Source organism: Bombus pyrosoma, linkage group LG3 (assembly GCF_014825855.1).
Source record: "Bombus pyrosoma isolate SC7728 linkage group LG3, ASM1482585v1, whole genome shotgun sequence".
In the NCBI taxonomy this organism is placed as follows: domain Eukaryota; kingdom Metazoa; phylum Arthropoda; class Insecta; order Hymenoptera; family Apidae; genus Bombus; species Bombus pyrosoma.
In genome coordinates this window covers 3,770,649-3,796,568 of record NC_057772.1, presented here as the reverse complement: position 1 = coordinate 3,796,568, position 25,920 = coordinate 3,770,649, and the positions used below count along the sequence as shown (strand labels likewise).

The following is a 25,920-nucleotide window of genomic DNA, read 5'->3' as shown; positions in this document are numbered from 1 at the left end:
AGTAATCGAAACGTGCTTCAAAGTTTTCGCGTTTGGGTAATTATTTTACCCGTGGCTTTAATGAAACGGCCAAATGTGCCGTAAATTGTATTAAGAATCATTCCGTCGAGTTGTGCTAAAAACTTGGTCCTTCTTTTCTTTTCACGGAATGGCTTGTTCCTTTTTGCTGGAAAAATTAAGATTCGAGAGTTAGAGCGCCGAATGGTTATTGTCGGTAAATGGGATAAGCTTCCATTTGAATTGAGATATAGAAACTTTCAGGTCTTTGTAAACTCGTTGAATTAGAAATTTACTTCTTTCGAATCTTCGATGAGTGTGAAACGTTTAAACAGATTTTTCAAAGACGCTATTTCTAGCGTTAACGTCACGTACAAAGCATCGATACAAAGCACGAATACAGAGCACTTGCAGTCTTAGTATGTCGTACAATGAATTCCACTTTGCCTAATTACAAACTATATCGACGTATTGAGATTCTTCCAAACGTTTAGACACCGACCTTCAATTATAAAAGACTCATTAACCTAATAGTCACTCTATCAGAGAGCAGGCAATCAATCGAAGTCGCTAATCGAATGAAAGACGACGACAATCGCTAATGCTTGGCTATTAGGTCACGACAGGGAGGTCTATTTCGATCGTGGCGTAGAATGCTGAGAGGAAGTGTAGCTCGAGTCACATCCGTCGTTGCAACAGCCAATCCCAAAGCGGAATATAGCTGTTCCAGTTACAGCATGCTGAAAGGGGATTAATTAAACTCGTTGACGATAGTTATCCAGCAACCGATCATCCTGCATCCGTGAAACGGTTTTTTTTTTCATCCTCTTTCTTTCGCCGTTTGGCGACGCGTGGTCGGATCCGATTGGTCGCGCCAAGTTTCACGGAATTCTGGATAAACCGAGCCTCGATAAAAGGCCACGCTCCAATTCGACCAACCAATCAGGTCCCCTGAAAAATCGAAGCAATTGAGGTTTTGTCGCCTTTAATCGTTTTTCCATTTGGAACTTTTGTGTTTTCTAATTTAAAATTTTCACGATTAATCGAGAATTTTTTAACGTTTCGTCAGTATTTAGGCTATTTGGAAGTATACTCATCCACCGCGTCTGATAATTTTTATCCGTAAACGTAGAATTAGTTCAGCTACTTGAACGTTTTTTTCATTTTTACCAAATATTAATCAATCATCGGATGTGGTATTAGTCAGGATCGATCTTGCGATGATAAGGCGTATGGTGATCATAATTTGATTGGACTTGCAACAGTTTTATCGAGGTTTCAGGTCTTCGTTCTTCACGATGACGTTGTAGTTTAACGCTTAGTTAAATTCTATCGTTTTCAGTCTGGTACTATTGGATAATGGTACTCACAGACTGTTTCCTAATCTGATGGTCGGGAAATATCCATTACGCTGTTATACGTACGTAGAACATTTTTTATTCCTGGTAGAACTCGAGCAAATTGTAAATTCTAAGAACGTGAGGTACCATAATAGAAAACATTCGAGAAATTAAAACGCCAAGAACCGAATTCTAGGAATCGGGACAGTACGGAGTTGTGTAAGAGCCCTTGGCCGAGCGGAAGTAACGGGAAATCGTTCGATAGGAAAGCCGAGATAAATTGCAGAAAAGCGACCTCCGTCGATGCGTATAACTGGAAGTACAAGTCGGCATTCATTACGCGTCAGAGATCCAACGACTCGACAATGGCACCAGGCGACGCACTTTTTGCATTGCAAATTGAAATGCCGCGGCGACATTCTCTAAGAAATATGCGCGACTACGGTGAACGCGTTGCCATCGCTTTTTAGCATTTAAGTGATCGCGAGGACGTGACGGGATCCTCGATGTGAAATCTACACGCAATTGGCAAGAAAAATAGGGAGGGAAAAAAAAGGAAGAAAAAAAGGAAGGAGAAATAAGTAGAAGTAATTCGATAATTGTGTAAAGTAGAAACGAGAGTATATATCGTGATCATTAATTTCTAGAGAAAAGATTGGAGAAATTTGATTCATGTATTCTATGAAATTCCTCTTTAGGATACTGAACGATCCCGTCACGGATTTAAGTTATTCGTATTCTTCGTGTTAACCTAGTAAAATCGTTCAACATCGACTCGACTTCTTTGTGAAATAATCGTCGACCGATTAACGACGATTATTTTAACGGAGACACGAGCGAGATGTTGACGTTCGACTAAGGATATCATGAAATAAGGATTAGGCTAAGGCGAACGAGAGAGTGTGTGATGATCGCGCGAGTCTGTGAGAGAGACCTTTTCTCGAAAGCTTCGTCAATGTAAATGGAATGTGGCATCCCTAATGAAGTGCAGCATTTTGGAGAAGAGATACTTTGAGACCGGCGCGGAGGAGAGCGCTAATCGACTTACCATTTTTCTTTTCATCCTTTCGATAATAAGATTGTTTCTCGTAAAAGTTACTGGAAAAGGAGGAAAAAGTGAGGCAGATAGAAGGAGCTATACGTGAAATAAAAATACAAATAAAGACAATTTTAGTACAAAGTGATATAATCGGATTAAAAAGTAGATAATTTTCTATAATTATATAAAAGGTAGTGATAGTTTGAAATTCGAAGGTAGTCGGTTGGCGCACTTGTCTCGCGCTGAGTATGTGCCAGTGACACGTACATACATACCATAATATAACCAATGGTGTTAGTTCTCGTAGTTGTTAGACGAGCTATTGCATTTTTACTAGCTAGCATTCCGCATTTTATCATTATTTAGCTCCCATTGGTTATAAGGCAGCTCGGTGCACCTTGCGTAACTGTGTTCGCAGCTGCTTTTGACGAACTGTGGTATCTAAAGTAACTAAAATACCAAAAACCATCATCTCCTTCCTCCTTCTCCTTAGAAACACGCGACACCTTTTTCTTAAACAAATGGCGAATCGCCTCCACGATTCTCTTTGTAGTCCTTTCGACGATCTTCTCGTCGTTTTGTAACAGTTCAATCGAAGCTACAGTGGCTACAAAAAGTACTTGCACACACCTGCATTTTTTTAATGAAGCTTCTTTTTTTTTTTTGATCAGTTTCTACATTTCATTTTCATAGTACGAAAGTTACTAAACGATAAGAAGAGATTTACTATAATCTGGATTGATTAATTATCATGTACGTGTTATGGTAAACACAATGGTGTGCAAATACTTCTTATGGTAATTGTAATATGCAAAGGAAACGTAAGAAAAGAAAAAGAAAAGCAAACGGCAGCTAATAAGCTTCATGTAGTATACTTCACGATCTTCTCTTGCGTCGGTGAAGAATATAAATTCTCGATGAGCTCAAAAAAACATGCAAAAGAAATTGTTTAACCCTGATGTTCACCTCGCTTCTTCACATTTGCCTCTCTACGGGTATACTCTTATTTTTAGAATAATTTATTCATAGAAGAAGGGAGTACATAAGAGGCGGCGTAAAATCATAGTGTACAACAACACCGATTATTTATAAACTATCCAGAAAATATTCTGTTAACAATGTTTTTAAGAATCCATTGAAATATAACACTTGTTTCATGTCGTATAAATCAGAGGAGAACAGCAGGGCTAAAAAAAGAAATAATAATATCAATAGCAGAGATCAATAATAACAATAATAATAATAATAATAGCAGTTGTTTTAAAAGCGAGCTCGAGAAATTAATGGTAGAAGAAAAGAAAAAAAAATTAGATCGTTTCAAAATGGACGCAGCAGCGGACACACGGTGCACCCGGTGAGCCGGCTGCCGCCACTTCCGGTCGCGGAGGAGACCCTCGGGAGATGCTGCCCATTTGATTTGATGAAACTTTGTCACACCTCATTTTTTCCGAAGCTACATCTAACCAACCTCCATTCTTATCCTTCTCTTTCTCTTTCTCTGATGAGTTTCCCAAGGCGTTTCAAGGCCGGTACACGTATACACACACGTACACTTCTATACACAGAGAAAACATATTATGCACAAAAGAGACAGATACACCCACCCAAATACACACACACACACACACAAAATTTAGATATTAGAGACGAGGCAAAAGCAGGAGACGATAGTAGTGAGAACTAACCAAAAACGATTGATAACGACTTGCCTGTCGAGATCGGAATCGATCTTTCCAAACTGAGACCTACGTTCGATCTTTTTCTCGAGAGAGACATCACCTTTTGTTAATTAGTCTCGCTACACGCCGTATTTTGGTTCACAGACATTGCCGCGACGTTTTACTAATCCACCTGCAAGTGTTGGATTGCGATAAGAAAAATGGCTGATTCATCGTCGAATTTCTTCTTCGTTAACGGGAAAGATATAATTTTTCTTATTTTCTTTTTTAAGTTGTTACAATTGTACGATATTGTTCAGAATTTTATAAATAGAACGCTCTTAGTATCGCTAGTTGGACTTAGAAAAGTTTGTTTAACGGAAACCTACGAATTAATTGTTCGCCAATGGTCGAAAAATGTTTCTTAGCTTTTTCACCTGTCAATGCCCGAACGATCGAAAGAATATTTCGCGCAGAGAAATCGTATTCTAACATTTAGAAGCAGACATTTTGCATGTCACAATCCAACGCAAACAGCATGATACCGTACATATCTATATTACCATTGCATCTTCCGAAGTTTCTTAAGTATCTCTCTCTCTCTCTCTCTCTCTCTCTCTCTCTCTCTCTCTCTATTATATAATGAATATTATATACGTATATGTATATTAACACACGAGCACAGAACATATAAAAGACACACACACATACACACACACTCTGTTCACATATTTATACATAACACCTGTACATGTACGTACGTACCTCTATCTGATTGTTATATCATTATTATATATGTAAATAGTAGTCGCACGCTTTTGTCTAGGCGAAGTCGAAGGTATTAATGAAACGGCCCATGCTTCTACCTCTTTTATTACTCACGTATGTGTCTTAGGATAGAGAAATGCTGCTTTCGATCTCACCAACCGTTTTGTTCGGTGTTCCAGTCTCACGTGTCGTTTGGCTCTTCTCGTTGCAATTTTATTCTCTGCCTTTTTCACTCTCTTTTTTACTCTCTCCGCCTTCGACGACCTATTTCCATTCACTTTCCAGAGATATACTCCTTTCCCTTTCGTACGTGCGAGTTTGAATGCGAGATCCGATCGTGCAAAAATAATTATTTAAAGACTTAAGTATTTGGCGATTTCCTAGTATATGGTCCTTACGTTTTATTAATTTTAAAAGCAGGAAGTAGTGGAATGATTGAGAACACTTGTATTCCAGATAATTTACATTGTTTCGATCATAGTTGGAACATACACGTTCTTATCAAATATCTTTAGTTCGTTGATTGTCATTTATGGGAAATTGGAATGTCCAAAAATGTACGGAATATATTGCACCGAATATGGTAAAATGTAATGGATACAGGAAAAGGCAAATTTTCATGTAGATCCCATTTCTCTAGTTACGTTCGTAAAAATTCGCAGTCTCCTTGAAAATCATAAATCGAAGTTTCTCGATGTAGAGAACCGTGATGTTTACTCTTCGCAACGTGTTACTAGTATATATAATGAAAACTATCAGTTATTAAATAGCGCAGTTTTTATTTGATGGTATTATCTAATTAACCATGACGTTACTTCTTTTCTATTTATTTTACTTAGTAACGTCATGACGGTCAACTTGTAAGGAGACTTCCGTTTCAGAAAGCCAACTCCGCTAACCAATTGAAAATAACCGAGCCTTGGAATTCCTCGAACCTCTTCCGTAAATCAACAATCCCAATTATTTTCCTTCGATAAAACAAAAGAGACAGAAAAAGCGAGTAAGTGAGTGAGAAATTTTAAACGAGGGGGAGAAACGTAGGGTGCAAACTACCGAACGCGTAGACAGACGAAGAAAAAGATCTCTCGTGCCACTTTCATCGCAAAAACACACACAAAACTCATATTACACCATACTAGAAAGAAAAGTCATAAACCTACGAACATACTCCTTGTCTCTTAAAACTCACCTTCTCTCTCTCTCTCTCTCTCTCTATTTCTATCTTTATTTATATGTATATACATATAATATACATATATATATAATCTTGAATCTCGTATTGTTTTGTGCGCTTTTATATCGCTGTTTGCCAGCTTCGGTTCAACTTCAAATATTCTTCGAGTTTCCTCTATCTTCGTTCTCCTTCGTTTCTCGTCATCCCCCGACCCCATTCGATCCCCCGACGACCACTCTAATTACGATCCTTTAACACTTTCTACACGCACGTTTAGCCACACCAACACATCGTCGCCGTGCACACACCAATTATCTGCTTAATTATCATGTTTATCGGTTCACGTGACTCGTACACAGACGAATTGCACATTTTGCCATTTCTTTCTTGTTACGCGATGCTAGGGCTCACTGGTAATCACCTGTTTCTGTTCTTCCAATTGTATTTTGCAATTTTTAAATAGATATTAATGCTATGATGACCATTCGAACGATCCTAATGCGTGGGCGTTAATTATGTACATTGTATACGATGTATATCATTGGTCAAAAGATTGGAAATATTTCTTTGGTCGTACTTGTGTCGGGTCGCCTGATAATTTCGTTATTAATTCGGTGCTGATGCTACAGATATCAATAATCGACTTATGTCGATAAATTTTTACGTATAAAAGGTTTCAAGATAACAGAATTTTTAATTAATCTCTCTCTCTCTCTCTTAAGTTGTTGCATTCGATGGAACACGTAGTGGTTTTAAACTCTTGATCCGTACGCATCTATTTATCTGTTTAGACTTTACATTGCGCTTTTCAAACATTCAAAATTATTGATTTTTCCATAAATATAACAAAAACGATATTTTATTAATTTTCTGGAATAAAAGTAAGGTTAACTGGTCGTCATAACGTTAAAGGAAATATTAAAGGAAAAATATTCGGTCTTTTTATCGTTGATAGAAATTTAAGAAATTCGTGGAACTTTCAGAGCAGCAATCTGTGCGCTATAAAAAGTTAGGTTGCAAGAACTTCGTTAGATATACACGTGGGTGCATTAAAAACTTCGCCAGATTATCGTCCATTGAGAAGATCATCATCATCGTTACAAAGTTTCTTGGAAATTAATCAAACTGGTCTACTTTCGTTTTTCTATGTAAGACGCTGCTCAACCGCGTGTTTTACTCGTCGCATGATTAATATTCTTATCTTGGTAGTCTTCGTATCGCCCTTAGCACACGCTCGCACTTGGAAATTAACGTTAATTATTCCGTGCCTCGCACCCGGCTGTTAACTAATCGTTTCAAGATCACCGATCGTCGTAGATCGTTTTACAAACGTTCAATTGGAGTTTGAATGTGATTCACGATGTTCGATGGTCGAAGGAATCACAGGATTAGCGATCTGAACTCTCGATAGTTACTTCGCGCGACAGGTACCGCAATTAATCACGCTCTAGGCCAATTAGTCATCTCAAGATCGCATCTATTACCGGCTACGTCTTATTTACGCGCACTGAATCGATTCTAGTCGATCCTAGACTACAGTTCCGTTTTAAATTATCGAATAAGCGTAGCTGTCTCTTCTACCTTCTGATCTGACTTTGAAGTTTCGTCTTGATTTACAAGTGTAATCTCTGAAAATGAAAAATTAGGAAATTTTATTGTTGGAAACCGTATATACCTCATTTCAAATAGTAAATATTCTAAAGGATCTATTCAATTTGAGAAATCTCGATGCAGGTCAGGGTGGATCTACAAAATCTCAGAGGTGTCAGAATTGAAAAATCTTGTTATAATATTCGTCAGGGAATACAAGATATAGCTCATATATATTTCCTTTCAAATAGTGAATATTCTAAAGGATTTCCTCAGTTTGAGAAATCTCGATGCAGGTCAGAGCGGATCTATGAAATCTTCAAAGTCAGAATGGAAAAATCTTATTATAATATTCGTTAGGGAATACAGGACATAGCTCATATATATTTACCTTCAAATAGTGAATATTCCAAAGGATTCCTTCAATTTGAGAAATCTCGATGCAGGTCAGGGTGGATCTATAAAATCTCAGAGGTGTCAGAATTGAAAAATCTTATTATAATATTCGTCAGGGAATACAAGATATAGCTCATATATATTTCCTTTCAAATAGTGAATATTCTAAAGGATTTCTTCAATTTGAGAAATCTCGATGCAGATCAGGGTGGATCCATAAAATCTCAGAGGTATCAAAATTGAAAAATCTTGTTATAATATTCGCCAGGGAATACAAGATATAGCTAATATATATTTCCTTTCAAATAGTGAATATTCTAAAGGATTTCTTCAGTTTGAGAAATTTTGAATCAGGTTAGAGTGGATCCATGTAATCTGTGAGATGTCGAAATTAGAAAAACCTGTTATAATATTCGTTAGAGAAAATAGGACACAGCTCGTGTATAGTTACTTTCAAATAGTGAATATTCTAAAAGATTTCTTCAATTTGAGAAATCTCGATGCAGATCAGTGTGGATTTATAAAATCTCAGAGGTGTCAGAATTGAAAAATCTTATTATAATATTCGTTAGGGAATACAGGACATGGCTCATATATATTTACTTTCAAATAGTGAATATTCTAAAGAATTTCTTCAATTTGACAAATCTCGGTGCAGATCAGAATAGATGCATAAAATCTCCGAGGTCAGAATTGAAAAATTTTGTTATAATATTCGTTAGGGAATACAGGACATAGATCCCTTTCAAATAGTGAATATTCCAAAGGATTTCTTCAATTTGACAAATCTCGAATCAGGTCAGAGTGGATCCATGTAATCTGTGAGATGTCGGAATTAGAAAATCCTGTTATAATATTCGTTAGAGAAAATAGGACATAGCTCGTGTATATTTCCTTTCGGTTAACGAATATTCTAGAGGATTTATTCAATTTGAGAATCCTCGAAATTAGACAATTTTGAGACCAATTAGAGGAATAGCACGTTCGTCTATATTTCCCTTCGCTTAATTAATATCCTAGAAAGTTATACGTTTCAGAGATCTCGAAATTTTAGAAATCTAATATTGATTACAGAGAGTAATTAGTTCATTTATTCGAACAGTATTCTGGGAGATTTCTTAAATTCCAAGAACTTCCTGTTACCGATCGAGAGGAATAGAACGTAACGTTTAAAAAAATACTCCAAATTACTTCGAAAAACGCTATTCCCTACTCGAATTATCTTAAACTCGATTTCAGCTCAACAACGTCGCGCGCTCTCGTAATTTTCACAAAACGTTTCGCGAGCGTTAATTGGCTTCCAACGACCCAAGGCGCGAGAATATCATAATTCTCGCATCAACAGCCCTGTTGAGAGCCTCGAAGACCGAGATCTCTTCATTCGTTCAAGAATCGTGATAACGCAGTGCTTGCGAAAATACTTGTCTGACTTCTCTCGAACAAACTCGACGTTTCCTTCAGTATCGTTCTCCATCGTGTTCTCGTTTCGTCTCGAGAATTTTGATGCATAGTATTTACGCGGACGTAAGCTGGAAACAGTTCCGGTTCGTGTCAGAAGGAAGCTCGATATTCAATTGCTGGCGGGAAGATAAATCGCTCGATAAGGTGGCACGATTTCGTTCGTGACAGAGCTCAGCCAACCGCTTATCGAGCTCTGGCTGCTTGTTTTTCTAATACTCGTTTCCTGTCGCGAGATCCGTTCAACGTCGGAAGATCCACGGAGAAATGGCGGACTCGAAACGTTTGCAGCGATCGCGATAAATTAATGGAGGTAATTATATTTTTTCAACGGGTGTAGAACTAATCTAGAGGACTGATAAATTGCACCGGAGATTAAACAAATGATTTCTGGCCTTGCTTTTAAGCCGCTGCGCCATCAACTTCCCAGTTTTTCGACGCTTATTCGAGACTTTTATAAACTTCGTAGTAATTCTCTACGTTGCTCGTAATTTTCCGGATAAGCCCTGTGTGAAATAAAGTTGAGAAAGAAGTCGTGCTGATTTATCGAGTTTGTTAAAATGGTGACTTTGCGCTGTTGAAAATCTCCCGAGTTTTAAAAACTACGAAAAATTAATATAAAACACGTCAGTTAATTTCGAGGGAACTGTAATTATTATAATAAAACAACAACATGTTTCTTTTCTGTTATGGTATGTAATGATAGCTTGATGCATACGAGATATTCATTTTTCGAAATCTGAATTTATCGATTGTAGATTACCAGCCACGTTAAAGCAAAGGAAGTTCCTTTAGGAATAACGTATATTCGATGTTAAGAAAGTTTATAGTAAGTTATAATGATGAATGATTTTCGTTATTAACTTATTTACTAGTTTATAAATAACATTTTACGTGCACCAACATAATAATAATACAGGAAGCTTGAGAAATCTTATATCCGATCAATCTTCAACTTCATTCTTCTTCGAGATCCTCAAAGGTAGATTAAACGAAAATAAGAAAATTTAGAATGCAGAACATTTCATGCTATTTGAACTGAATTTAAACTTACTTAATTCCTCGAAATATCGTTAGAGATATGTCACAGGGATTAGCACGAAGGTTAAAAATCGCGCGATCGCGAGTCAGTTTTAACAGGATGGACGCGAGGATTATTCCTCAGCAGGCGTTCGAAAGATTGGTAAGAGTCCGGTGTGGATTAATTTCTTGAGAGAGGAGGAGTTAGGCGCGATGGTTGGTCGTGTATTGCACGCTAACCTTAATTTTCCGAAAGTCGATAAGGCTTTAAAGGAGGCTTTCGCCAAGATCGCGATCTCACCGTCACGAGAACCGTGCCTCGCCTTGAGAAGGAACGCCTCCTTTTTCATTATCCTGCTAGAAAATCGGCAAGCGAAAAATGCTTGCAATTACTCTTTACCTCTCTGAATCTTTTTTCTTAATTTTTCCTTTTCGTACGATTTTGAAAATTAGTTTTGGGAATAACGGATAATTTTCGCAAGATCGTAATATACACGGAACGCTGAAGAATTGAAGACGATCGAATGTTTCATTCTTCTGACATTTTCTTTCGAAGGAATTTTCGAAGTAATTGCGAAAATAATAGATGACGTTTGTGAGATCGTAATATAGCGCAGGTTGACGAACGGAAGAAATCCACGCGATTTGGAATGTTTCATTATCGGTGGAAAATATTTGCAATCGTTTGAACAATTCTATGACAAAAGAGTATTGAAAATAACTTTAAATGGAACTCGTAAGGTTGTAACGTAGGAAAGATCGAAGAATTGGATAGAGTCGACGATATTGTAAAAACGAAAGAAGAAAACCATAGTCGGGCCACGAAAAAGCAGCGATCGTTCGATCGTGAAAGATTTCAGCTAGGTGGAAAAGCGTCGTTTGTCGCGCGATTTTCAACGGGTTTCTTGCGACAAACGGCGCGCGCGACGCGATTCACTTGGGAAATCAGCATAATGTCGATAAGCCGGCGGCGCAGTGTCAGTGCTACAGCTCGAAAACGTAAAGGGAATCGAATAATCGCCGAATCGATTCGCATCGCGACCACAGTGCTGCTCGCGATATTTCGCGTAGAAATTCTAACGTTATTGTTTGCAGAGAAAATTTATTCTTCAGAAGTGTATACGAGTAAAGCTACTCGCATTCGGATGTACCTTTAGAATACAACTGCTGTATATGTGTACGTGGTTGATAAAGAATTCACGTACTTTAATGAATTTCCGGATCGAAACCAATTTTGCTAATTTCGTGTTTGACGTACTTTCTCTTTCTCTGAATAATTTAAAACGATGAATTAATTCGCATTCGATTACCGTGTAATAAATTAAAAGAACTTGAAATAGTAGCTTGCGGCGGGTGAATAATAACCGTCTGATTAATTATTCTCGTCGAAACACCATTTAATATTAATATTCGTATTAACTAGTACGATTTATTATTTATTGCAACAGTTTATATATTCGATTTTACATTTCGTCGAGTGTTTCTCGCTCTTGTCGAATATCCTTCGAACGTTGTCCGATATTACAACGAAGAACAAACAATGTTGTTGAGTAAAAAATAGCTTTCGCGTCGCCTTAGGGAAAAGTTAGTTCAGGTTTTAATAAAAATATCGATCAGGAAGTTCGATTTAGAGAGGTTGAAAGGTAAAAAATTCAGCGGCGCAAAAGGCAAGCTCGAAAGCAGATTAAAATATTCAGAAGTTCAAAATGGAAGTCAAGAAGTTCCGTGAGCAACGGCGAAGTTCCGAAAGCTTAAGACGTAAATCTTGCAGTCGAGTGGGCTCCGTCGTGAGAATTTGCAACGGTAACAAATTTTTCCTATGCAGATGGTCGATAACCTTCTCTTCGCTGCGATATAGAAGTTTCATGGAAATTTTTCACCTAAATTTACCATTAACGATTTCCGACATAAAAACTTTAGAAACTATAACATTGAATTATAGCAGCTGCGGATTATTATGCAAATCAACGCCTCTGTCAATGTAATTATAAAGATGGAACCTAGATGGAACACATTGCTTTTACGTATTAATATAAGGACTATCTATATATTCCGGATATTAGATACATTTTTCTAAATTACTCACATCCTTCGGATTGTTACGCTTCCGAAATTCTCATAAACGCATAAAGGTCCGCAATCCGCTCATCATCGTACCAGGCTATTCCACAGTCACTAAAATAGTATCTGCACATGAAAAATCAGAAATTCGAAATTTCCCTTGAAATTAACTCCTACCTCCTCGTCCTCGATTAACCAAGCGCAGCAACCGTTTCCCTCGCCTCCGATTAATTAACGAAACGCAGAGAAATCGTGGCTCTCGATTATTCCAGGGGAATCCTCCACGGGGCAATTCAATTTCCTACCATCGATTCGATTATAGTCCTCCGGCGAAACGAGTTACGATGTTCCTTGAGAGAAGTGGGGCTGGAGGAGAGGGAAACAGCGGTTCCTTGGCCGCGTATTACGTCAGGAACACGATAACTTTGCACTCTCCTTTTTCGTTCTTCGAGAGTAAGAGGCCGTATTTGATTTGGCTTTAATGCGATTTCTTAGCGACGGCTATAGTCTGGATATACGTAGCCGCTTCTGGCAGTAACAGGGGGAGCCAGATGAGAGCAAGTTGATTATTCGTCCGACCCTCTTCGTCTTTTCCCATTTCTGATTACGCGAAATTAGTTTCTTTGGCAGAGAAAGACGTTTTTCTTCTTCTTCTTCTTCTTCTTCTTCTCTTTTTTTTCTTTTTGCTTTGAAATCGAAGCTGTTTGATTTTATTGCGTAAGAACCTGTGCGCCTTTAGAACCGAGTTGTTTCGATTTTTTGGAACAGTAACGCGAATTTGTACTCTTTAGAATAGGTTTGTTTCATTTTTGCGATGATAACGTGGGTCTTCACCTTTTAGAGTATATTTGTTTCGTTTTTGGCATAACAATGCTCTGGTTTTTTTTTTTTCTTTTTTTAGAAAATCCTTTTTCCGAAGATAGAGTTTTATTCGTCATTATTGTTTAGGTAGACGAAAGTCACGTTGAAAACGAAAGAATTTAGGTGCTTAGGAGATATACATACTTTCGATTGACTTGCTTTTAATAAGTTCTGGAAGTTGTATTTATGATATGGAAGACATTTGCGTAATCCTCTTGAAATTTATGACGATTCTAAGGTAATATATTCACGAATTATATTTCCTTGATAATCGTTGGAAGGGAAAGGAATATGTGCAACATACGTTAAAATTTATGGCGATTCTTTCGAGATACATTTTTAAATGATATCTGTCTAATAAACTGTCGAGATGATATTTGCAATAAGGAAATTTATGACGATTCCATCAAGGTATTTCCTTGAATTACGTTTCTTTCGAAGACTGAGAAAAGGTGTGAGCGTATTTGCGTCGAATATTATCCAAAATATCCCAATTCACGGCACTAAAAGCTTCGATTTTACAATTTCTTCAATCACTATCGTATTCGAAGCGATCGCACAGACGAATGGCACCACACACGAGCACACACAGCACAGAAACACACCTAATTAAACACCAAAGATCCTGTTTCCCTTCCAATCGTTCCTCGTGTTCTAACCTCCTTCTCATATTTTTTAATTTTTTTTTTTTTTCTTTTTTCTCGTACACGCACCTCTCGGTACAAGCAAGAGTCTTTAATGATATGACGATGACCATGATGACATGACACGATATGATATGATATGATATGATAATGAGATGATTAATGTGACCATGACCATGATTTCTTACCATGATTTTATATTTACTTATTTGTTGCACGTTGTTTGGTGCGTCTCCGTAAGCAATATGACGCGCTCGCAGACTCTCTGGCAAACCGACATTTCGGCTGAAATATCGTGCTTCTTTATCCATCCTTTTCACGCGGTTTAGTTAGCCTATTATATTAAACACGAGTGCTCTCGATCCTTTCGCGCCCCCACTTACATATTTTCCCTTGGAACGTTCTACTTGAATATATACATATCGAGCTGAGAATATCTTATCAATTCCATATTATACAAAATATCGCGTCGCGACCACTTTTCAACTTGGAACTGTCGGATCTTCGATTTAAATGTAAAAAGTTTCGAAAGTATATGATCTTTCTGATCGATCGAAGTAAAGTCGTCGAGCGAGAAGTAACTTCGATAAAATTATTTCAGATAAAATAATGAAAAAACTGTCTGCTCGTAATATTCGATGAATTTCATCAAGTTTATTGTTTCCGCGAGATTATACGGTCGGAATAAATGTTCTAGCGCCGAAAGAAATTCCGCGAAAGTTTCGAGCCCCTGGGCCGCGTCTCGAGAGAGCATCTCGAGAATTAATTAGCGGCAGACGGCTATTGTGCATCCGAGAAATAAACGGAAGAATAGGTTTGAGAGTAAAAGGACGGTGCAGAGTGAGAAAGCGTGAGATGGGGTGCGCGAGGGGACGAAAAAGGGCAAAGAAACGCGACCATCTGCTCAAGAACGTTGAACCGAGCGTCATATAGTAGCGTTCGCTTCGTTCTGCAATTCTTGAATGAAAAGTTAATCGAATCGATACAAATTCGTTCGAGACACGCGTGGAAAGGTTTCCCGCGTAAATTGCACACAGAGCACCCCCACAAAGAACTCGCACTCGTTAGCTTCCAGGTCGCTTGAAAAGGCGACGTCGAGCGTCGCCCTTTTCTCTCACCTTTTTCTTTCAATCCTTTTACGCTCGTTTTCTATTTTTTTTTCTTTTTTTTTTTTTTGTTTTGTTTTAATTCATCCCTTCATTTTTCTCGTTCTTCCCTTCACCAATATTTTTCTCTTAATTACCTGTTTATCAAACGACACAGATTGAATATTTTGTACAAAACAAGCACGAAATGTCGGGCCTGCCAGTCGGCCGTTTGCCGAGCGCTGGCAGTCTGTAAGTTGAGTTTAATGCATGTTGTTTTGTCTGTCCTTGCATGCAGGGATTCGGTTTTGTAACATTCGCAAATAGTGCTGACGCGGACCGGGCACGTGAGAGGCTACACGGCACCGTGGTTGAGGGCAGAAAGATTGAGGTGTGCATGAACATTCTTATACTTATATATATATATACATACATATATATATGTATACATTCGCCATTAATTCATTTATATTACACGTGTTGTTATAATTCTTTTCTTTCAGGTGTACGCGGGCAGCGCGATCGAGCGTAAGTTCGATCGCGCTTTTCGCTCGATTAATCAACAGGCGACCAGCGATCGCTTCTGTCGATCTCTTTATTTTTTTTCTTTCTCTATTTCTTTTTTTTTTTTTTTTTTTTTTTTTTTTTTTTTTTTTTTTTTTTTTTTTTTTTTTTTTTTTACTCTCTATCTCGTAGCTAACAATACTACAACGTGGAACGCTGCTTCTAATTGAATTTCTAAAAACGTTGGTCGCCTAATTGAGACTGATCCTTAGATTGTAAGAAACGCGCGCAGTTTTCATGCTCGTAAACGTTTGACTTTTAGATTTAAACGACGCGTTTTTCACATTTTCTGCCAAACATTGCTAAACCGATAGTACAGACTTTCTATACTATAATTTACCAGCATGAAATCTACGCACCTAATTTTAAGCGTGAAACTGTTCCAAACGCTTGCGCCTTTGAAAACAATGTGTCTCGAGTACGATTCGAGACAGAATTGTCGTCAGGTGGATTAAATTCGAAGATCGAATTTGTCGAATTTTCACGGAGCCACGGTCATTTTCTTTGTTCAAAACGGGTATTTTAGTATAGTTAATTGAGAGATAATTGCGTGATCGGGACAACAGCGAATCAGCAAGAGCGTCCAGGGTCAATCCGGATCAACCACTCGACACCTCGAGTACCATCGATCGATTGGTACTCGGTGATCGTTCGAGTGCATCGAGAGATTCGTGATCCTGACTCCTGGAGTGACCTGGACACTCCATTTTCCGAACCAGACTAAATATACACTGTCTCACGAAAGTATTTGAATATTTAAAGATATTTTTTAACACATATATGTTGTATACGAAACACTGGAAAATTTCAATAACGTTATAACAACGTATAACTATGATGTTTATGTTGGTAAAGTTTAAAATAAACATAATCAGAGATGTGCATAAAAGCTAAGGTAGAACCTATATTATTTATAACAGCAATTTACACACCACGTCCCTATGTTGAATATTTATAAAATATTACAATATCAACGAAAGTTCAACAAGTTTTGCATAATACGCTCGATACGTTCATAAAAGTTCTTTGTAAAATGTGGTCAAATACTTTCGTAGGTCACTGTATGCCATTAAAAATTTACGGTATGTTTCATTAACTCTGTCCGTGTAAAGTATCCTTGTTACTTCAAATAGCACACGTTTCAAACGATAACATCGAACAAATTTATTGTTTAAAATAACGAGAATATCGTAGATGAAAAAAGTGTTGACTTGTTTATCTATAAATTATCTTTCTTTTAATACTTTTCATCTGTATCGAAGCGAATCGTACAATATGTAGATATTTACGTTCGACAGACCAATGGCTCCGTTAGAATCAATCGCGAGGTAGCAAATTGTGGCAATGGCGTTCCCAAGAATCCGCGTAGTAATTCATTAAAGGGAAGATCGAGTTAAATATCTGGTTATCGACCCGATGGTCCCTAGTTAATCGTTCTTGCGAACGTGACGTCTGGCACAGTGTCGATACTCAGCAATAGCGACTTAATCTGATTGGATAACGCGATTAATCGAACAGCTGCGATGTTGCTCCGATACTTCGAACACGTTGGCACAGTAACGTGGCCAGAATCGTTGCGTCACTGTGTTTCCTCGCTTTATGAGCCAACTTATTTATAGATAAATTAAATTCTACAAATTGATTAGGAAAATTCAGCTGCTAGCAAATATTCCGAAGAATTCGCGATCGATTCTTTGGTAAATTTCAATCGAATATAATCGAGAAATTACCGAGATCCTTCCAAAGATTCGTTGACAAATTTTATTGCCTTTATCAACAAGAAATTCTGAAGAGTTCCCGATGAATTTTTCTTAACTCACAGTTAAAGTTGCCAATTTCGATGGTTCGATTAGCGTTAAATTTACCAACGAATTAAACCGATCCAATTTTCGCTGCACATGTTCCTGACCACGGAACGATCATCTCCGTGACAAATCTTTCGCATCAATCGTCGCGTCAGACTCACGTGTGCCCTTGCGACCATCTCATTCGTCTGTAGAGATCGTTATGTTCGTCCAATCGCCATTGCCAGGCTGCGTCGCGACGCCTCTCGAAGGCGCAAGCAAAGACAACCGAGGCGTGGGCCGTGCCACGAACGCGGACGCAGTCGATTAATCTCGTCGAAATTTCTCGGAAAACTCCTTCGTGTCCATCCAACTGCGAATCGCGCACGCGTCCGCGTGGTTGGCGCGAGTCACGCACACGCGACGATGTTGAAGGGGTGGACGCGCTCCGGACAATTCCGTAATACAAATATTTCCACTAAGAAAGTCGTCGAAAAGAACAAAAACTATGAATGCTAAACAGAGGAACGACGAAAGATGAGTCAACCGATATTTAAGAAAAGATATAATATATATGGAAATGTTATAAAGTAACATTATAGAATAATATAAAAGGTACAGATGAGGCGAGGAATAAAATACTTGCTTGAACGTGTACATGACTTGTACATGATATGAAAAGTTAAAGAAAGGGTCGAAGGTAGCCAGCGAAGGATATATACCGTGGAGGATACGCGTATATCTTGGCTGGTGGCATCGAAATAACGCAAAGAAACGAGAGAAACAAGTATCTGATGTCTCTTTGTTCTCTCCAATATAGAGTCGTGACACAGAGGGGCAGACTTGTCGAGGCGCGCGCGGCAAACGAATAGTAGAGATCGGATAGGACTGTAAAATGAAAATGAAAAAGAGAGAATCTGATGGCTAGTGACGAGAGACGGAGAATTTTGAGAGAGCGAGCAAAGAGAATACTATTTATTAAAGTGAGAAAGAAAACGAGAAATAATGATAAAAGGCAAATAGAAAGAGACAGAGATAAATATATTTTGAGAGATCGATGGGCAATAATCGCCGAACGACAGGGACACTGAGGAGGCCAGTCGATATACGATCCCCGAAGTGTCCAGAAAGGTAAGGAAACCAGATGAAACGAATATATAAGTTGAACGATAAAATGTAACAAGTCTGAAGAGCGACGAAAGATATCGCCTCGCACTGCCCGCTCTCTCTCTCACCCCCCTCGAAACGCACGAATCGGAAATCGCACGAATTTTTTTCAAACAATGCGGCAAGATCGCGTCGATTCCGTGGTATAACTCGTTCTCTTCGTTTACTCGGTTGTACGTGAAATTATCGTTCACGCGAATGGGACCGCTGAACAGTCGTGCTTGAGCTTGTCGTTAGTTTTGCGAACGATCCTAAGGAAACGTTAGGACTGGAAGTGTTGGAATTCTATTGTCGAATTTTTATTCTCCGATTTAGCCTAATAATGATTTATTGTTACAAACTGCAAGACTACGGTTTTATATTTTTGTTGATTTTAATGGGGAAGTACGACGATTACTCGTATAATTCTACTGAAAGAATTTATAAATCGATATCGAGTCAGGATATGCAAAAATAGACCGGGTTCTGCCCGACAAAGGCTATTATGCACTTAGCGGCACGCAGGAATAGATTTATTCAACAAACCATGTATTAATGTTGGTTTTTCTTATATCGATACAGTGTTAGCACTGCATCGGCTATAAATGATAAATTATTTGTCGCAGTTATTCGTGTGCCTTATTGTTAATTAAGTGTGTAACAGCCTTAATTCGAGGGAAAAATGAAAGAAAGAAGAGCGTCGATAATCCCGAATTAAAAAACGCATCACATTTTCATAATAACTCGTTACCTGTTAATATCACCGAATCGATAAACAACAAATTATAAATTGCAGACTTTGATTGCACAACGCGTGAACAACTTTTACAATTTTACGTTTCATTGGATAATCATTTGGCTTGTAGTTTCTAAAATTCGCTCGTAGAATTGCTTCTTTCGTTAACAATATTACAGATTAACATAACAGAGTTTGCTTTACGTATTATACAAAAAGGTTTAACTTACGGCTTATAAAATTTCGTTAATAATATCACTGGAGCCGCGCGAAAGAAGTAAATTTTCAGAAGCTTCTTTTTGTTCCGACGATTCGATCGAATATCAGATCGTTACGAACATCTGGTTGGCTGTCGTCTCGTTTTTTAACCGCGGCTCAGCAAATCTCCATGGAAAATAGATCTCCGTGAATAAAGGGGATTACGTTCGAACTGAGAAATTCGTCATTAAATTTATCTTCCTGTCAGAAAGCAAGCTGAAATCCTAGCGTAACGAAAAACTTCCAACGACTATTTAATCACCATTTTTCCACCCCCTTCTCTATTCGACTTTGCTCTTTTTCTATCGCGAAAAAAGAAAGAAAGAGGAACCAACTTTCCCAACGAGGCCGTTCGAACGTCGTCTGACGAATCTGACGAATCGTCGTCGACAATGAAAAATAAAAAAGAGAAATTGACAACTTTCGCAAAATTCACGAAGTTCCAAGCACGATAAACATTTGCCTGAATTTTTTTTACCGAATATTGGCGCGATTCGTTTGGCGTTTTCGAGAGAGGAAACGAAAAATAATATCCTTTTTGGCAATTTGCAAATTCCGATCAAACGTTTCGCGACTGTGTTCCACGCAACGAAACTGTTAATTTCTAAGATAGTTGAATAAGTATGCAACGAACGTTCGCACAAGTACTTTCGCAGCTGGTGAATTTCGAAACGAATTATTCGCACAAGAAATGTAAGATTTATGATTTTGGATATGTTGTTTCGCAGGTAGGGAGCATCGAAATGAAATATTCATTTCGTGTAAAAGAAGATACAAAATTTATGATCGTTAACACACGAAAATGATAGAAGAAAGACACGATGAGCGCGTGTTGAAATCTCTATGATTTAAATGATATTTAAAGGATATTTTCTTTTCGTGATAAATTTACGATTTTTGTGACTTTTTAGTGGCAAGGAATTGAAAGGACGCGCGAGATTTGACGCGTTAACGAAAGGAGCGTCGAAATCGCGGGTGAAAATGAAAATGTCGGAGGTGGATAGTTAGCGCCAAATTAAACTTAACAAGTTTTAATGTTCAATTATGGCGTTACACCTGCCCGGGCTGGCTCTTATTTCTGTTGGCGTAATAAGCCACGGTAATTGAAATTTACGAGCGTGTTTTACGCGGGCCGGTTCGTAAACAGGGAAAAAGCGCTGACCATCCGCGTTTGAACCCTGTTAATTCGACAAAGCAAGGTGAATAAACTTGAAATTCTTGATAACGCGCCCATGTTCTGCCACCTATGCACTTAACTCGAATAATTTCTCGATTGCACGAATTGTTCGTAGAAAATTACGAAACAAAATGTTACTTCTTTCAGCAACTGATAATTATACATAGATAAGATTTTTCAAATACTTTCTATATTTCTAGATACAGATATTTTTATTAAGAAAGATAAGAGACAAATATTTGCAGCTGTTAAATAATCCGACTGTATTTCTATCTATCAAATAATTCACTTGCGAAAGGGTTGAGAAACGATTAAGAAAAACCGACACTCCGTAAACCACCCTTCCACGCAGATACAACTTCGTTAAAAAATCTGGCTGTGCTCTCTTCGATTAAATCCACCGAGCTCAGTAATTTCAAGCTTCCCATCAAATTAAAAACCTCCATTAACGAAATCACGAATGTCCGCCGCGGAACGAGGGTCAAATTCCAACGCAGTAGCAGCAGCAGCCGCATTACATTCGCTCGGAGGATTCTCGCAAAGCTTCGACGCGGAGCCTAACGAGAAGTTAAAGACCGAAATGGCGAAGGGGTTGAAGGGGTAGCGAGTTCAACGTCGCATTGAAAAAGCGAGAGTCCGGCGATGATTCGCCTTTTTCGCCAGTCTAGCTTTTTAATTACCGGAAGGATTAAGGGAGATCTCAAATTAGAACTGGGCGTATTTTTCCACCCACACCTTCGAAAGAAGAAAAAAAAAGGAAGGAAAGGAGAGAGAGAGAGAGAGAGGAGAATGTTAACGCAGAGGCTGGCGTGGACGCGTGTTACTTGAGAATCGCACGAGCCGCAGGATTCCTCGAAAGTTTATCGTCCAGCTAAAACAGCGATACGGTTGCTCTTCAAAAGCACACACGTTCTCGTGGAACTGGCTCGTAATTACGTCGCGAAAACGCGAGCTGGGAAAACAGCAGATATCATTGAAGGCAGTTGGAGCTTTCTGTCAGACGACGAATGGCTTCGCGAATATCCTCGTTTTATTGCTTGCATGTTTGCTAACCGGAGATTCTATCGGTTTCTCGGATTATTTCCGTTTTAAACAGAAGTTGAGAACTCCACTAATATTAGGAGACAAAATTTAATCGCCGATAGTTAAATTAAAATTATGAAGTTACGTCGAGTTTCTCGACCCGAAATAATATTCTTAAATGAATTAAACGATCCTCTTCATTGAAAATTTATTACATTATGATGGTTATACATAGAAGGCAATTGTAGAATTTCTATCGTTTTGAAATAACGAAAATTAAATCGAGAAATTTTGACCGACTGGTTCTAATCTCGCAGCTCGGGGCAACTCGATCCAGACCATCGAATTACTCTGACATCGAAACCAGCCCCTGCAGCTACGCTCACATATTTTATCCCTCAACAACAATGTTTCCCAGTAGAAACATTTTCCGTCAAATATTTTGCCGGCTGCTCAAACATTATCTTCTCGTGTTTACTCAGCGCTGCCGTAGCTTTTCTCGCTTCACAAGAATCAACCGACGTTGCCCGTAATAACGTCGCTTTAATTACTCTCGAATTTAACCCCGAACGAGGCCACGCCAAGGATCCACAGAATTTCCTCAGAGCAACTGTACTCCGTGTTAAATCGGATCTCTCGATCTTAATCAGAGGAATTACGCGTTATATCCATTTGTAAATAAAGAGAATGCAAGGATCCCAGCATTCGAAACGATCGTCTGATTTGTTTCCTTTGACAAAACGTTAGAAATATTTAACAACAGGGATCTGATACTTGTCCAACCACGCTAGAACGTTCCGCAGCCGTTTTACCATCGCGATACAAAGAATCGGTATTTTTTCATACAATCTCTGAATATTTTATTCAATATCCGAAGAGTATTTTATTCAATATTTTACGCACGATCGATGCTAAAATCTTTAACTTTGTCACCTGGTTCTTGCATTCCGCAGAATCTGTACGAACACGAAGGATGAGTTTTTCGCGCAGGGCTCTCCAACAAAAATGAAATTTTTCCATATTTTGAGAAACCGTGATGCTAAATTTTATTATAACCTGTTATATACACAAGTATCGGTAAAATTTCAATGAAACAAGTATCATCGAAACTTTTTATTATCCGCCCGCTCTATCGGAACTGCTCGGTTATCGGATAAACGAGGCTCTACTTTACCCGAAAAAGGATATCTCCTTGAACGATATTTTCGCTAGAGAGATAGAACGAGGTTCGAGCTTTCTTCTGCTTGGTAACGAGTGAACACAATGCTCGTGGACTACACAAAGGGCGTTCGTTAAGATAATAGGCCGGCGAATAGGGTAGCTGGCGATGTCGCGAAACTGTGCTCGCGATTCAAACCTTCTGAACCTCCTCCGTAGCTCGTTCAAAGGTCCATCGGTGGAAGTTTAAACTGGTTTAAGCACCGGCAGTAGTTAGCGAACGGCCCGATACTCTCTCTCTCTCTTCGATTATCGAAGGTCTTTCGGCCTCGTTAGCGCGTTTGAATTTTGCACGCTGCCGCTGAAAGCATTGTTGACCGCCTCCGGGGCAGAAAGTATCGCTAAGAGGTGGCGAGCTTGTGGAGATCGGTCACGCGAACGGTCCCGAGATTTTCTTTATTCGCGAGCTCTTTTTCTTCCCTCGAAACGGAACGCTTTTAGAGTGATTCGACAAAGATTTATCGCAAAAGAAGCGTAAAGTTTGGAACGTTTGAAGTTCTGAGGTAGTTGAAATTATTTTCTCGCGTGTCTTTGCTAGGATGGTAGTTTGGAGAGTCGCGTTGGTCGTATGGAATTCGTGGATTTTTCGATAATCTAAGATATTGATTTTTAGTTAGAAGTTTTACAGTACATACAAGTGGTATTTTCAGAAAAATCCTTTCAAAGGACGTAGAATCTAGGAATTGACACGGTACACTTATGTCCAGAACGGATTATATCGGATAATTCATACCGAATTACTAAAATATTCCAAGATTCATAATATCTCTGTTTCCGTGTCAAAATCTACTTCGTTTGCTGCAACACCGAATTGACGAATAACGTCAAATTGCGAAAGGAAGTTGCTCGTAACGGCCAAATATAGGATTCTCCATTCGCAGTCGCCAATCACGCCAGCAATTATTCCAACGAGTCAAACTCTTCTCGCCAGCTGTCAAATACAGCCGAGAAGCGAAAGCTAAATTTAAATGTACCGCATCAAAAGCATCCAATTTCGTTTCACCTCCAATTCACGAATCGATAGCCTAAATCAAGCGTAGCACTAAGAAGATCCGGTGAAATGGCACACGAAGGTCGAAAGTGACTAACAAGCAAGAGCAAAATACCGTTGGTTGAAGCAAAACCGGAACCGCGGCATTCCTTGAAGACGGAAGTTCGCGAGCGACCTAGTGGCATCAACATGGTCGTAGCTCATGCTACTCGCTAGCGCAACGACAGGTGGCGGGTGGTTCGAGTTTTCGGGCTTAGCAAGTCAAATTTATGCAGATACGGGCCACGCGAGCAAGATCGCGCGATACGTTCGAAGCTGTGTGTTTGCTTGTTCCAGGCATGCGACACATCCTGTACCATCGAGTCGACAGAGTGGTAGATTTTCGACAGAGGCTGGGTCAAATCGGGTCGCGCAAACTGACGAGCAGAGGCACGTCGATTATTAATAATACGGTCAAGTAGGCACGTGACTCTTTTCACGAGAATTCTTTATAGTAAACTCTTTGACGATGGCCCATGGCCTTTTCTTCGAGATGTTTTTAACCGAAGGTTGATAATGACCCTGGTATCTCGAGACCAGTTGGATGCCAGGCTTCATGGTCTTAGTATCGATCGATTGGTTAAGTCTTTTAGCGAGATGTCTGACGACGCGCGTTTGTTGCTCGAACCACTCCGAAGCAAAATTAATTAACTCGGCTTTTTATTCGTCTCTTAGCTTCGTTACGTAAGTACATGACTAACGTTCAATTCTCAAGAAACGAACGAGTTATTGCCGTTTGAGTTTATTCGTCGCAGCGAGGTGGTAAATTCTGAGGGAAATGAGAAAAGACAGTATTTGAAATAGAATTGCTCTGGTGCATTTTTCTTGTGATTTATAAAGTTGATCGATATGGCTTTTGAAAGGCGAGATGCTATATATATATGATAATTCATTGTAGATAAACGGAGTTGATTTTATGGCTCGAGATAACACGAAAATAAATCATAGCAAAATCCAGATATTCGCAAGAATTGAATTATACTGAATTTTCATTTTACTCGCAAAGTTCGAATTAAAATTGGCAAGTATTAAAATTTGATAATTTTTAAAGTACGAGTAATGGGGAAAAATGCATCCCATACATTTTCTAGCGAAGCGAATAAGTTATGTTCTCCATCGATCGTTCGTGGAGAAGAAACTCGTGGTAATAGGGGTAAACTCGGTTGCAGAAGAAGCGTGCGAGCATCGTCGATATCAATTACCCTGCAACGAGTAGCGCGCGATATAAATTATAACGAGGACGACAATGCTGTTAATGAAAAAAGTTGCATATCGATCAACCAACCCAGTCTACCATCCAACAAATGCCTTCCCTTATTCGTTACGAACTTTAAGTAGACGCCTCTTTAAAGTTTAACGGTTTAGCGGCATCGATCGAGAAGCTACTTTATTTACGACAAAAATTACGACGAGCTTTCTGTCTACTCCACGATTAACATCATGTACTTATTTCAAAAGTTTTATTTATGACATGGCTTTCGTCGAGAGAAGGGTGCGCCTTTTGGCAGCCAAGTTACTCAAACGCGTAGATTACAAAATTCCAACTTCCAGAGTTGCAAAGTTCAAAATTCCACGCTGAATAAATCTCATATTCCACGTTCTAAAAATTCGAAATTCCATCATCGCGAAGTATCAAATTTCACATTTCTGGAATCAGAAATTCCACGACCTCGAAGCGAACAATTTCTGCGACCGATGCCATTTATTTCAAATTTTCTATCCACGATACCGTGTTTCGCCTTGCCTCTATCAACGAAGAAACGCGTATCATTCGATCTTCCCGGCACCTAAATCGAAAAATTCAAATTTTCGAAAGAGAAAACGGCACGATTCATACTATTCGTTCCAAAACTGTTTACGATTATGCGGCAATTCGTATCCCTTCCACTAGAG

The 25,920-nt window shown here is 38.8% G+C and overlaps 1 protein-coding gene across 1 annotated transcript in view; it reads left to right on the top strand.

Moving 5' to 3' along the window:
- The window catches only part of LOC122577977, a 351,338-nt gene that overhangs the window by 254,664 nt on the left and 70,754 nt on the right, over nucleotides 1–25,920 (top strand). Inside the window, exon 19 of the mRNA XM_043749756.1 lies at nucleotides 15,390–15,482. Coding sequence (XP_043605691.1) covers nucleotides 15,390–15,482 — 93 coding nt within the window. The remainder of the gene's footprint in view (nucleotides 1–15,389; nucleotides 15,483–25,920) is intronic.